We start from the raw sequence: 15,308 nt of genomic DNA, 5'->3' as shown, positions 1-15,308 counted from the left end.
AAACGGAGAGAATAACTCTTTCATTAAATGAATGAACATGTGTTGTGGTAGTTTTGCATGCATTTTGTGTTGGCACTCCACCTGTTGAGTCTGAGATAGGGAGGGAGCAAGGCTGGGCACAGATGCGCTGGTTCCAGCATCCGCCAGCTGCCCGTGACGTCCGTTACCCCACAGGTACACCTCACTTTTACCACCCTGCTGCCAGTCCTGTAAAACACACAAACACAATTTTATTAGATTCAAATAAGATGTTTAAACTGCCCCTATTATGCTATTTTTAAGGTTTATAATTTTGTTTTGGAGGTCTCCTACAGTACAATAGGTTTACATGCATCCAAGGTCAGCACTTGATACACAATGATACGAACTATAACGATGGAGTCGGTTTCACCGCGGGAAAAAAAACGTCTTTTCTACATTTCGACGACACGATTGATGCGGTTCACGGGCAGCCAATGAAGACCATAGGCTGGTATTATGCAAATTTGTTCCAAACCTATGTAGGTTAGTACAGGAAGAAAGACTGGAACTACAGATGACTCGTTAAAGGCAGTTCAGAAATGGTTATTTCTTTTGGGAGGAAATCACACTTTAGAATTGGGTCCAATTCTCACTATTAACTAACTATTAACTATGACTTTTGCCTCAATAAACGCTTAATTGCTGCTTATTCATAGTTAGTAAAGTACAGTGGTTGTTAAGTTTAGGTATTGGGTAGGATTAAGAGATGTAGAATAAGATCATGCAGAATAAGGCATTAATATGCGTTTTATATGTACTAATAAACAGCCAATATAGTAATATGCATGCTAATAACTAGTTAATAGTGAGAATTGGACCCTAAACTGAAGTGTTACCATAACTTTGTTGTGCACTTTGATCTTTGAAACTTTGCAGACCTTTTACATTCACAAACAGATATTACACACTAAATATATGGTAATATCTGCAAAAGCCTAATTGGAACACTTTAAAATAACAACATTATTTCCTTTATACACAACAAATTACAAAAGCATTTTTCTTTAATGCAATCTCAGTGTACTGATGAGAAATAAGGCCATGTCCATTAAATAGCCAATTCAGCAAGCTGTAAAGATAAAAAACTGCACCGAGATATGCTTTATATGAGGACGAAAAGAGTTTTATGTAGAGACAGCCAGGTTGTGAGTGCAGCTAGCTGGTAGAGTTTGTGTGAGGTAATTTATAAAAGATGAATGAATAAAAACATGTGAAGAGCGATAAAAAACTGCCTGAAAGAACAATGCTGAACACAAAGACTACAGACAGAGACGAATGAGGAAGATCAAGGAAGATCCGGATGCCTTAACGCACACTTTCACATATCTGCTAAACCTCACACACGTCCAGGAACACACAGACTTACTTCAGGTCTGCTGGTCGCCCAGGACATGAGTTGTTCATCCATCATGAAACTCCATTTACTGTTGTCCTATAAAGAGAACAAAAGAAACTCTGCATAAATTCTCATTTCAAAATAACCTTTAAGAGGCATATTATGGAAAACAGGATTTTCTGTGCTCTGTTGAAACAATGAATCGTAACACTGCAAGATTTAATACCAAGAAAAAAAGTTATTTGAATTTGGAAATATGTACATAAGTACACTTATTACAGGAGTACTGTAGTGATTCAGGATAAGACAAAAACACAGTTTGGAAGATAGATTCATGATGTACATGCTCATTGCATACATTTTGTAAATTTTGAACAAAAAAAGTTACATAGTATACCTTTAAAATTCCAAAGGGTCAGTGGAACAGTCAAATATACAGTATATGACTGTCATGAATAAGTAATTTATAACTGTTTTTGGTGCAAAAAAACTTCACTAGCATGCTAAAAACAGTGTAGAATGTTGTTCCTTTAAATATCCAATTAGCTAAATTACAGATTTGACAAGGATTAACTTCAGCTTCCATAGCTTCTTACCAGAGGTTTGGTGAACTCTGTGGCTCCAGAATGATGGAACTCAGGTGCGATGAAGGCTTCTGGGAAGGGCGTGCCGCGAGCAAACGCCTCTGCGCTCTTCACTGTGGTTGAATATGTGGAAAGCCAGTTCCACTCTGAGGGGCAGAAGGATCCAGGGGCCCCGTCCCGATCAGGCCCCGTCCCGCTGTGATGAGGAGGTCTGGGCTGACGGCACAGTAACTGATCCAAGAAGAGACCCACGGCCAGTGTGGCCAGACTCTGAAGAAAGGCACTGTGGGTCAACTGATCACCCGCCATCACATGACTCTGAGGAGCAAGACATGAATATGGAATATGAAGTGATATAATACCTAAAATGCACAGAGAATACCTTTGTAATTACATACACTACCTGTTAAAAGTTTGGAATAATTCAGTTTTTTATGTTTTTGAAAGAAGTCTCTTATGCTCATCAAGGCTGCATTTATTTGATCAAAAATAGAATAGAATTGTGAAATATTATTAAGTTTTCTATTTTGAATATATTTTAAAATATAATTGATTCCTCTTATAGCAAAGCTGAATTTTCAGCATCATTTCTACAGTCCTCGGTGCCACCTTTAGAAATCATTCCAATATGCTGATTTTGTGCTAAGTTTTTATTGGTGCCCCATTATTAATAATGGTTCTTATAATTATCATTATTGAAAACAATAATGGTGCTAAATATTTTTGGTGCTAAATATTTTTTTTTACAAAATGTAATACATTTTTTTCAGGATTCTTTGATGAATATAAAGTTTAAAGAACAGCATTTATTTGAAATAGAAATCTTCTGTAACTTTATAACTGTCTTTACGGTCACATTCGATCCATTTAATGTTCTTGTTAAATAAAAATATTAATTTCTTAAAAAATATATATAATAAATAAATAAATAAATAACATTTATTTCAAATTGCAATAATATTTCACAATATTACTGTTTTTATTGTATTTTAGATCAAATAACATAACATGAATTGAACATAATAAAAAACATATAAAAAAATATTAACATTCCTAATGTTTGACTGAAAGTGTACAAGCTAAAGTTTCTTTGATTGTTTTTACAGAGCCGTTTTGGAATATCTGATGTGTGATCAATAACTTTACTGACATAAACAGGAACATTTTAATATTTAAAGTACTTGGGCTGTTTAAAAAGCTCCAATGAAGTAAAAATAGGTGGTTCTGAGGTGCCGTTGACCCAGAGAGCTGCAGTTCATTTATCAGAGCAGACGCTGCAGTGTGAACTCTCTCACAGGACTGCAGTTTAACCGAGGACATAATCAGCTGTTAATACAGAGAGACTGTTAAGTGAAAATCTGCAGCAGAACTGGGCAAAGAGTCAATGTTCCAACAGAACCACAGAAACTCAGATTCAGACTGGGTCAGAATTGAGGCAAATATGTGTCAGTTATTATAATGTATGCAATACAGTTTTGTCATTTCTATAGTGTTCTAGGAGTTTAGTGTTGCTATGTCATAAGAACTCATTTTAACACAAAGGACACATATAATTACAGATTTCCCTGTTTTATGAACATATATTAGGTATTTCATATATTTAGGTAATAAAATAACCGTTGGTCCATTAAGCCTCATTAAGCGTTTTCTTGGTTTTCTATGGGAGGGAAACGCTTAACATGTAATTAAACGTGTTGCGTTTATATTCTCGGCTCATCTGCTTTTCTGTACATAGTATGCATTATTAGTATGGTGTTTACTGAGTTTGATAATATCATGTATTTCTTTTAATATCACTGTCTAATGCATTAAGCACCGTTCAGAACGTCTCAGAGGAGGACACGGGTTTCGTGACATCATTGCGTACAAAATAGGTCACATTTCATTGGCTAGGAGCCAACCAATAAAACGACTCCTTTGCCCCCTCCCCCGCCTTTCTCTCTCGCCGCCACTGAGTTGCAAGTGCACAAGTTAGTTTTGCATCTAATATATCGCAAAAAGAGTAGCAAAAGTCAACGCGCGACATTTGAAATTGCAGTGACAGATTTGAGAAGTTGCAAGTGCCTAATTGTGGTTGTACTGCGAACGTGAATGAAAGAATAAGTGCAACTATGTACTACAAGTTTGTCTGTCGTATTTTTGTGAATGGCAATTTACACATTTGTGACTATTGTCTGCGAGTGCAAATCTCAAAAGTCAACTTCAGATTTGTATTTTACAAGTTTTCACATCGGAGCTGTGAGTGTGAATTTTAGCGTACAAGTACGAATATTTATTGTACAAGTCCTCAAATTCACATCGACATGCTCTCGAGTTTTACTACTCTTTTACCTTCATAGTTATAGGCCATAACATGAAGAGAGCAAAATATAGCTCATTAAAAGGACAATATATGTAGTGAATTTTGAATTTTCAGTTTTGATGAGAAAGTGTATGTACCTTCTCATAGCTGTACTGCTCTTGAAGCAGTGTGGGAAGGCGCTCAAGAAAGACAGCCATGCAGGGAGCACGATTCAATCCCAGAATGCCCTGACTGCGTAGAACAGAACGGCAGGAGGCCAGAATGTGATTCTGAGAGATCCAGTCTGGGGTACAGCGAATTAGCAAAACATCCTGAGATTGGAGAAACAGATAGGTACATGCATTAAGCATTGCTTAAACCATTTTTGAATAAAATATTTATTAAATTAAACACATTTTCAGGAAGTATTTAGTACCTTTGACCTTCCAGAACAAGCAGTCACCCCTATGTGTTGTATCCAGGTGGTACAAACTACAGAGCCCATTCCTGTAACCACAGTCTGCAGGACTGAACCATCCTAGAACAGATGAGAGGAGTGTTTACAATCAAAAACAGGAGTTTTGTAAAGCTAATAAAAGAAACGCCAAAAAGAAGTGTTTGACTCACCCTGAGAGACCAGATGTTGAGCACCCCTCCGATTCCTCCAGACACCAGAGCAAGCCCACTGGGGCAAAATGACAGCGTCTTTACCGCGGTAATGTGTCCACTCAGTCGGAACACACATTTAGCATTACCTCGCTGAAATACACACACACCAAAAAAACTCCTTTAGTGACACATTTAATCTAACAGAGCAAAAGTGAATTAAAGGTAAGGTTAAACAGGTAATAAATAAGAAAGCTTAATTTATCCCGAGCAAATTATCTCCCAAAAAAAAGATACATATATTATCCTGACCTTGATGGCACTGCTCTTGTCTTGGCTGGTAGATGGGGTGAGGAAATTGGGCACTGAGACATTAGTGCCCCCTTGAGGAAGAGTCCACACATACAGGAGGCCATTTTGACATCCACTGAGGAAATGAAGAAAGGAAAATCAAAACACTTGGATGACGGATTATACACCTGTGCATCCTTGAGTACCAACATGACAGCTAAATGTCTATATATCCTAAAAATACTTCATGAAGTACTGGTTTAAAGCTCTCAAAAGCTCCTCTGAGATATCTGTTACCCATTATTCAAGTAAATGGTGTGAAGAAATAATAAAAGTGCCATATTATACACTTTTGTAGCACCTTTTAAAGCCACTTATAAAGTTAGTCAAGGTTTCATCCACCAAAGCTGTCGTAATATAATTTAACACATTTTCCTCTATTTTCACCCCCCTCTAAGACCTTAAAGTCGGCATGAAATGAAAATACACCCTATCTGTTTTGTAATATCTTTATCTTCAAGTGAAAACGACAGAATTTCGTATCTATTGGCGTATGCAGGACTTTCTGCCTTCTGCCTCAACCACATCTCCTCTTGCTTAATTCTATATGTAAATGGATTCTGTTAGTATTGCTTCACTTTTTCACACGTGAAATGAGTAGTAACACCACCAGCAAATTGCTAAATACTGAAGTGGTTGGGAATATGTTAATTTGCACTAGTTCTGAACATATATGTTTGCTTTAATGATTATTAAACATATGCCACACTCACACTGCCATCATAAGACGAGGCTCCGCCCCTCTCCCGGGCAGAGGGCACCACTCGGCCGTGTTGACGGTGCCCGTGTGGAACAGAGAGTGGAGGGTGACCCACGCGCCGCTGGCACGACCCCATATCTTCACCACCTCAGAGCGGCCAACAGACAGCAGTAGATGTCCTGTAGGGTCCCACCTGAGTGCACTCACACTCTCCTGAAAAAAAAAAAAAAAAAAAACCGTCACTCTCAAAAAATATAGGTTTATTTGTGTACAATAATGGCCTGGGTTTCACACAAAATCCCAAACTGTCTAGGCTGTGCAGAGTTAAGACATTTTATTTTATTAAATCAGTTTATTTGTATGGTTTATATATATATATATATATATATATATATATATATATATATATATATATATATATATATATATATATATATATATACAAAATTTCATCATTTAAAAGTGTTCCAGTCCCCATGTAGCATTTTATTTAAGAATAACATTTATTTTTGTGATTAAATAATGAATCTTTAATGTTTTTGAAAGCTCTCTTATGTTCATCAAGGCTGCATTTATATGATCGAAAATACAGTAAAAACAGTAATATTGTGAAATATTACTTCAATTAAAAATAAATATTTTCGGATTTAATATATTTTAAAATGTAATTTATTCCTGTGATGCAAAGCTAAATTTTCAGTATCATTACATAAATCGCATTGACCCCAAACTTTTGAATGTTAGTATTTAAAAGCTACTGTAAATATTTAAAAGCTACTATTCCTAACTACTAGGAACTAACACCAGTATTGATTAAATTATATAAATGAGAGTGTTTTTACTCCTTTAATGATGTCACACAAATCAGATCTTAAAAAATATGTAAAAAAAAAAATATATATAAAAAACTAAGAAAATATTTTCTAAATCCACGTCACTTATCACTTACAGTCTAGTGATTTATAAATGCTTACAAACTTCGGTTCCACTGAAGTTGAACCAACTGAAGTTGAACAAAAAAAAATAATTCTTTCCTTTTCCTTTAATCCTCGCTTATCGGGCTTATGCTACTCTGAACAATGCCTGAACTTCGTATTTTGAGCACTTCTTGCGTTGTTTTTGCCTCTTCACGATGACTCGCTTAATTTAGTCCTAATTTGTAAGTCGCTTTGGACAAAAGCGTCTGCTAAATGACTAAATGTAAATGTAAACTGAATCATTAAAATGAGTTGATATCTACCTGGTACCTACTCAGAAAGTATGCGATTTAGCATGCAGCGTGTGAGTGTTTTGATGACTTCTTACTCACAGGAAATGCTGTTAGCAGAATGGGTGGTTCGGTTTCATAGCTCTCTGCTGTTGCGAGGAGAATTTTGCCATCAGGATAGCCCACAGCAAAGGGTTTATCAACACTGTACCAGGCCAGACACTGAGGTGCTGAACAGGAGGAAAAACACACACAAAGTTCATTCGCTACAGAATTTCTCCAAGCAGATTAAAACAGAGAGATCTTTAGCACTTTTTTTTGCCACCAACCTTCTTTTCTGTGGCAGTGAGTGAGCTCTGTTCTCTCCACCCTCAAGTCCTCTGTGACCTCCAGCCAGCAGAGGGAGCCGTCCAGCCGTCCAACCAGCAGACTCTCAGGAGGACTGACCTGACTACAGGCTTCCTGACTGAAGAATGGAGAGGAGGTCTGAACCCACGAGAGTGCAGTGACCCAGGACGACTGAGCCTCTATGTGTGCCTGAGTACCTACAGGAAAGAAGACAAACACAAATAAATTGCTTGTACTATATCCAATATGTCCAGGACATTTTCAGATGCACGTAAATACACTGCAGGACGTTTCTATTGGGATTTGGAATGTTAGACTATGAAATTATTAGTCAAGACAAGCACCACTAAAAGATGATAGAATTTGTGAAAAACATTGCATAGAACACCATAGAACTGCATAACAACTAGCCCCATCACTCAAGCATTTTTGGCAAAAATGACCCAAACTCTTTTTGGTTGATATTTAAATTTTACAGTAATTGAAATAAAGTTGAAATAAAATAAAAATAAATATTAGATGAAAAATGTACACTAATATTTTGCTAGTTTATATTTTTATATTTCCAGTTTCAATTTAATTTATTTAGAAACAAACGATTTGCGAAATCAGACACTACTAACAGTTCCACGGATATTACGTATCTCAATGGAAAAGAACGCTGGGCTCTCAAGCGACAGCAGCAAGGCGTTTTCAGAAGAGTGCTGGCGTTACTCTTACAATCAACTATAAAGTACATTATACATGTTCGATTACACAAGACTTGGCAGCAGAAGAGCTGTAACTGTGTGTGTGGATATGTGACAGTGTAATGCTGGTCTGACCGTTGATGGTCCAGATGTTGATGAGTTTGTTCTGGAACGCAGCCAGTAGAGTTCCCCCTGCGCTCCACAAGACAGCGGACAGCAGATGAGATCCCATCGAACCATCTGAGCTCTGAGCGTCCTCGCTACAGAGAAGACACACACAAACACAGAGCTGTCAGAGCCCAAAGCATCCATTTCCATCTCATTCTACAGAAAATGTTATTTCCCATCAGACCTATGAAACATTTGGATTTCTCCCTATCCTAATCAAAGAGACGAAAAGCAAGGAGTCTCACCTGACAGTGCAGGTGTGTGTGTGCTGCAGCTCTGTTGTGTTTGGTGTTATGGCCCACAGTCGAACCGTTCCGTCCTGTGAGCCGGTGGCCAACAGACCTTGTTCTGTATTCCAGCTGCAGCTGCTCACCTACAAACACAACAGCCAATTACAAACAAGTCAAGACATTCTGTGATGCCCTGGACAAAGTTCACAGTAAGAATAGCTCTGTTTATATTTAGAATATATAACAATAGCTCAGATAGACAGACAGACAATTATCAATGTTGAAAACATTGTAGCGTGATACTATGTTTTCAGGACTTGAAAAATAGAAAGTTCAAAAGATAGTTTTAATATGAAATAGAAATCTTTTGTAACATTATTTACTGTTATTTACAAGTATTTACTGGCACTTTTGATCAATGTAATGCATCCTTGCTGAATAAAAGTATTATTTTCTTTTACAAAAATCGAATATATATATATATATAAGATTTTTTTATCATTTTTGTATATATATATATATATATATATATATATATATATATATATATATATATAAGATATTATCTTTATTTAAATATATTTAAATTTGAATGCAAAGCTTAAGCAGGTTAAGCATCAAACTGAGCTTCTGATTGTGTCTATTAGCAGTTGTGTTACAATGAATTAATTTGCGAGACATCTAGCATGTTTCTATAAGTGTTGTATCAATGTCCTCTTTACCCTGTTCTGATGTCCTTCCAGCTTCCTTACGGGGCACTTGCGCAGATCTCCGGCCATGTCACTGTATGTCTGGGGTCTGGCGGTGTTGTCTTTCTCAAAAACCGCCAGGGCCTGGACCAGCTGTTGTGTCGCCCATTGACGGTGTCTGCTGGTCAGCCTGGCCGACAGGGCACAGGCAGCGAGCGCATTAGTCAGCTCCAGTGGTCCGACCCGTACCCCTGCTTGAGAGAGAGGCGGACCTGAGGGTGGAGGGGTTCCACCTTCTGTCCAATGACATGTGCCGTTAATTAGGATAAATTAATAGCAAATCTTTTATTGGCATTTAAAGTTGATATATGGGTAGACAAGTGAGTCACTAGAACCAAAACCAGCAGGGTTCCCAAAACCACTGTCCATGACTTTTCCAGTCATTCATGATCACTGGTTAGTTAGTTAGTTATTAATTAAGTAGTCATTTTTTGTAGTGACTGCATTCTCAAGGAACACTTTCTAACCAATTACATATTTTAGAGATAAAATATTTAAATTCACTATAGAACATTCCTTATTATGACTTTTCAGTCCTGGTAATCATGATGTTAAAATTCACTGATACTTTAATAGACAGTTTAGGCAATTTTTTTTAAATAAAAATCCTAATTCAGCAGGACTTATGAAAAGCTAATAAAAAAAAAATAAAAAAAATAAAAAAAAAGAATGAAAAGATAACAAATATAAATATTTAAATAATAAAAATGTAAAATATACTTGCAGGATTTCCGTGACAGTGGGACTTATGAAAAGTAAAAACAAAACAAATAAATAAACTAAAAATAGATCAAATAATCAAATATAATCACATACTAAGAAAATAAATATTTTATTTTATTAATTTATTAAAAGAAATATTACTATTTAGCCACCGTCAAAGCACCATAAATATGCAAATGTGTTGTTAAATTATTTAAATATTAACTTAAAATGTTAATTGTTTAATTAATCATTTGAGGTCCAATGGGTTTGGCTGACAATACATTTTGGGAATTCCTGGTCTAAATGAAACTTTTATGGAGCATGAAATACAATTTTTTTTTATTATATAAAAAATAATTATAACCATATAATATATATGTACCTGTTTGAGTCAAGAAAATGTAATTTTTTACCCTTTGATTCAGTGGATTCGCTTCTTTCCACCTTGTAACGGAATCGGATGCCTTTCTCAGTAAGGAGGGACACCAGACTCTGTGTGACCAGGAAGGTGGGCGGAGTCAGTTCTCTCGGCTCCTGCATCGCTCCCTTCAGGGCGGAGCTTTGCCTCATTCTCTGCTGCGGATCGGTGATAGCACTGATGTTCATCCCTGTGGCTGCTGCCATGAGATCCTGAGAGGAAGGACATGCAGGTGAGACAGCATGATTAGGAGGAAGACAGGATGATTAAATGAGCTCAAAGGAGAGAATGATGAAGAGCGCAACAAGGATAATGAGGTGAGAAACATTAGCAGAGTAGTCGGGAGGATAGAGAGAGAGAGAGTGAGAGAGAGAGAGAGAGAGAGTGAGAGTGAGTGTGTGTACCTGAGTGCAGATATCCACTAACTCTCTGTAGGCAGCAGGACTGTGGGACACTAAACTGCCGATAGCTGAGCTGAGGAACGACAGAAAGGCGGAGCCTGTGCGATCGTTCACAGAGCCACGCCCCACCCCCTGCTGGTCCACACCTGTGTGGACAGTCTGGACACGCCCCCCTGCTGCCAGACACATCAGTCGCACCAGGATACGGATGTCAGCCAGACCCAGAGCTTCCAGACCACTGGACTGATTACACACTGAACTACTGTAACAAACAGGGACAGAGAGAGCTTTGAGAGACAGTTCATAATGTACATCGTAATTTACAATAACATATACACATTGTGTATATACATATGTATATAAAAACAGAATGTTGCGATCTAACGGAAGTAGCAACAGATTATTTGTTTCGTATTGTTATGCACATCTAAAACAGATTACAGAAAAAAAAAAAAAAAAAATGAAGGACAGGGACTTGGTTCTATCCATATGATGTTGACTGGATGGCAGATTTAAAAGAGAGCATGTGGTTGATTGTAAGGAAGGGGTTGAATTGCTGGTGAGTTGGTGATCTTGTAAAAATCAGTCAGAATCTGATGGATCATCACAGTAAGAAGATTCTGGATATGTCTGAAGGGGTTTATGAGTGTGAGAATGCATTGTGCAGAATGGATTTAAATGAAGTAAATAGTAAACAGTTTTAAAAAGAACTGAGAGTAATATACCTGTATTAGTATTTGAAAGAATGAACAAATCGGTCAAATTAAATTAAAGGGCCAAGGGAAGGGTAAAACATTTTTGAATGATGGCTGAATGATGGAATTCTGCAAGGCTCAGGTCAGTCAGACATTGATGGATCAATCACAGTGTGACATGTCAGATATTCTGCAGGGCAGTAAGGCGGAGGTGTGCGAGTGGTTGTTACCTGGAGTAGGTCTGTGAGAGAGCTCTCATCACCATACTGTAGGCTAGCAGGATCTGAGTGGTGGAGGTGACTCTCCTCAGAGCCAACAGTCTCTCCTGGGGTTCCCGAAGGGATGCTGCCTGCTCCCCTAGACTCAGAGGAACCGAGGAGCTCTTCAGCTCAGTGCTAACAACACCTACACACATTGAATAAACAACAATGTGATGCATTTCACTGTGATTTTGGGAAGCTCTTACATGCAATATGTATCGGACAACTGTAAACATAGTTGTTGAATATGAGAATATTACCTTTGTAAAGCAGGTTGTTGTCACCAGTGGCTAGGCCACTGACCAGAGCTCCAAGAGGGTCGTGTTCCATGAAGGGGATGGGGTCGGGCACGGGCTTCTTCTCACTCAGACCCAAAGGTCTCAGAAGAATCCCAAAGTCCTCCAAACCTGTAAGCCGGTCCGAGTCGGAGTCTTCCTGGTTACCTGGATCCCACTCATCTAACACACAAATTCAAATCATTACACATGAATTCATGGCAAGACACCCCTGGTGAATACAGTAGTTTAAACAATTACCTAATAGATATCACCATAATTCCACATTAAATTACGAATTGTTAACCTTTTTTGCATTACCAGTTTTCTGAAATGTTATGTTTAAAAATGCAAATCAGGCATTTTCTAATTAAATATGCACTACTTTCTATACATTTCCAGAACAGAAATCTGAACATTGAATCAAGCCAGGTTCAAAATTATTGTTTTATTTTGTTGACATATCCCCATTGGGGATTTTGTATATCTCTTTTTAAATCGCTCCATATATCTGAAAATATTGTCAACAGCCAAATAAAAAACAAAAACATTTACCATGTTTCAAGGAATAAAACATTGTATAAAGCCAGACAAACTATTTATGAATAAAACCTTCATATATACCAGCAATAAAATAAACTGATATTTTCTTTCCACAAGAATGAAAAGTCATAAAGAGCCAAATAGCCCAAAAACTCAAAATTGACGACTGCATTAAAAAAACAACGTTTTTGCCTGTAGTGTTTTGCCTTAATAAAACAGCACAGGTTTGTTTTAACAGAAAAATAACTGGACAAATACCTTCTGATGTACCATCCAACTGACCAATCAGATCAGACGCCAAACCTCTTGCCCTGAAGAAGAAAAAAAACATCATCTAGGTTGCAATATATAAAAGGTAAATGCCTACAACACGCTCATAATTTCCTCATCATCACCTATCCTGTTTGGAGTTCATAACGCCCAGGTTGGAAGCCAGATACTTTTCCCTGCATGAACTGCACAGGAGGTAGTATGGGCTTCCTGATCCGCATTCGCCTCCGAACCAGCCGTCCACATAGGCCCCGTTGCTGCGGTAACCACGGCGACCGGCGCTCTGACCGCAACCTGGGTGGTGACGCTTCATGTGGTTGTTGAACTGCAGGGTGAGAGTGTTACACAACTCACACTCCACCATCTCATGGGGATCTGGGTGCTCTTCTCTTCCCTGAGACAAAACACACATATGTTGGTACAGTGAAGGAGAAATGAAAAATACATTCATACACGGACAAATAATATGCACTCAACAGAACAACAGACCGACAGAACAAAACAAACAACAGAAATAATACACGAAAGATAGAACGATGAAAAAACAGACCGATAAATGATACACAGAACGATAAAGTGATAAATAAAAAATGACAGAATGGAAAATAATAAATTATATTTGATTGAAATATAAATCAATGGATATATGGATGGAAAAATAAAATGGTAAATGTGAAAAGTATGATAGATAGTATGATAGTCAGTCTCCAGCACCTCTACCATCCACAGCGTGTCCCTCTCAGAGGTGATGAACTCTGGGGTGAGCAGCTCCTCATAGGGCTCTTCGTGGTATGGGTCATCCATATAGCCCAGCTCTGAGTCTTCTTCAGCAGCAAACGGGTGCGTTTCAGCCCGCTCCGGCCACTCTGCCACTCCCACGTCCTGCCTGTACAGCGATGGGACAGGACTGGGAGACGGGGAGTCTGAAACAGACAAGATAGGGGAGCAAACTTCAGGGCAGAGTCACTGAAATGTGTCCTTCTTAATGTACGATACACTCTGGGTAAGCAGTTCACATCCACATACATTTACATATCCATGAACACTACTGTTTAAAAGTTTAAGGTTGGTATTCTGTAAGATTTTTAATGTTTTTTAAATAACTTTTTTGTAACATCATAAATGTCTTTACATACAATTTTGATTAATTTGATGCATCCTAGCTGAATAAAAGTATTTTTTTTTTTTTTTTTTTATCATGCTGACCCCAAACTTCTGAACGGTAGTGTGCACTGTGTGAAATCTGACCTGCTCTCCTGAAGGATGTTCTCTGACCCACTCCAGACCGCTGTCTCCGTGCAGGAGGAGGTCTGTTCCTCGTGAGGTGAACATCTAAGAAGTTCTCTCTCTCCACCAGGTCCAAACCTGCTAACAGACTGGAAAACACATCGGAATACACACATGAATAAATACGATATTCCATGCAGTGTGCTCTGTTGCGTACCCCAATTTGTTTGCATAAAAATAGGTGGATGGAAACATAGCTATTGAAACCAAGTGGCCATCAAAATATCTTACTATCAGTTGCGGTTGATTAGGACTGATTAATATGCAAGAGATGTGATTTATTGCTTGTCACTTTGTGTTGTGCCTGGATGTGTGAATTCACCTCTCGTTGGGTTCTCTGCTCTCCTGTAGGGTCAGAGGAGCAGGAGACTCGGGGCACTGGACCGTCTCAGGCCCTTCAGATGAGGGTGTATCAGTGGCGCCCCCTACAGACGAGCCCTCTCCCGCCTGCTGCTCCTCTGTGATGGGGTGTTCCAGCATCCAGCTGGCCAGCACCTCGATGGTGCGCGAGTCCACCTCTCCAGTGACCCCTAAGAGATGTCACAAAAAGGGTCAGGGAGAATACCCCCAAAAACGTTTGGACACACTTGACTGAATTTATGATTTCTCATAAACTTAAAAAGCTTGAAATGAGCTTGAAATTAGGACCAATTATGTCTGAGAATAAATTTCTTAAGAATTTTTTTTTATTTAATTTAAAAACAAAAACAATGGAAACTGACCTTTTGAACCAGATAGCGAAGGAAAAGCAGCCAAAATGTAAAAAAAATGTTTGCATTTACTTGATTTTTTTTTTTTTGGAACTGACTAATTTTTAAAGTTGGCTTTGCGGACAAAAATAAATAAAATATATATACAATTTTATTTTTGTAAACCTGTACTGCTCAAGAAAATGTAAGTATGCAATAAAAATGATACAAAGCATACAGTACACACACACACACACACTTTTTGTTTTGATTTTGATAGCAATAAGTATGAAAAAAAATATGCAAAACATTATGAAGAATTTAGTAAAATTGCGAACATTTGTTAACACTTAATAAGACTTCATGCGGTGCTCCACTAATATTTCCCGTGATTCAGCCGAGTGTTCCAGTGGGGAAGAACAGTGAGGGGTGAATTGAAGCAGGATCTCACAGGGGAAGTGTAATGAGTGAATCACCAGTAAATAATTATTCAGT

At 37.9% G+C, this 15,308-nt stretch overlaps 1 protein-coding gene across 4 annotated transcripts in view; it reads right to left on the bottom strand.

Annotated features, from left to right (window-relative positions):
• The window catches only part of LOC307144522 (putative E3 ubiquitin-protein ligase HERC1), a 65,134-nt gene that overhangs the window by 11,821 nt on the left and 38,005 nt on the right, over nt 1–15,308 (bottom strand). For all 4 annotated transcript variants that reach the window (XM_079846924.1, XM_079846926.1, XM_079846925.1 and 1 more), the window contains exons 42-63: nt 14,447–14,654; nt 14,086–14,213; nt 13,552–13,760; nt 12,963–13,231; nt 12,826–12,878; nt 12,010–12,207; nt 11,720–11,894; nt 10,798–11,056; nt 10,389–10,605; nt 9,244–9,506; nt 8,537–8,664; nt 8,259–8,383; nt 7,416–7,631; nt 7,189–7,316; nt 5,893–6,092; nt 5,141–5,255; nt 4,850–4,981; nt 4,659–4,760; nt 4,381–4,554; nt 1,954–2,259; nt 1,388–1,453; nt 82–207 (exon numbers count right to left, since the gene is read on the bottom strand). In XM_079846924.1, coding sequence (XP_079703050.1) covers nt 82–207; nt 1,388–1,453; nt 1,954–2,259; nt 4,381–4,554; nt 4,659–4,760; nt 4,850–4,981; nt 5,141–5,255; nt 5,893–6,092; nt 7,189–7,316; nt 7,416–7,631; nt 8,259–8,383; nt 8,537–8,664; nt 9,244–9,506; nt 10,389–10,605; nt 10,798–11,056; nt 11,720–11,894; nt 12,010–12,207; nt 12,826–12,878; nt 12,963–13,231; nt 13,552–13,760; nt 14,086–14,213; nt 14,447–14,654 — 3,797 coding nt within the window. The remainder of the gene's footprint in view (nt 1–81; nt 208–1,387; nt 1,454–1,953; nt 2,260–4,380; nt 4,555–4,658; nt 4,761–4,849; nt 4,982–5,140; nt 5,256–5,892; nt 6,093–7,188; nt 7,317–7,415; nt 7,632–8,258; nt 8,384–8,536; nt 8,665–9,243; nt 9,507–10,388; nt 10,606–10,797; nt 11,057–11,719; nt 11,895–12,009; nt 12,208–12,825; nt 12,879–12,962; nt 13,232–13,551; nt 13,761–14,085; nt 14,214–14,446; nt 14,655–15,308) is intronic.

Source organism: Squalius cephalus (genome assembly GCF_949319135.1).
Source record: "Squalius cephalus genome assembly, chromosome: 17".
NCBI classification, from domain to species: Eukaryota; Metazoa; Chordata; class Actinopteri; order Cypriniformes; family Leuciscidae; genus Squalius; species Squalius cephalus.
Note: the sequence above shows the minus strand (reverse complement) of the source record. Positions and strands in the feature narration are given on the sequence as shown.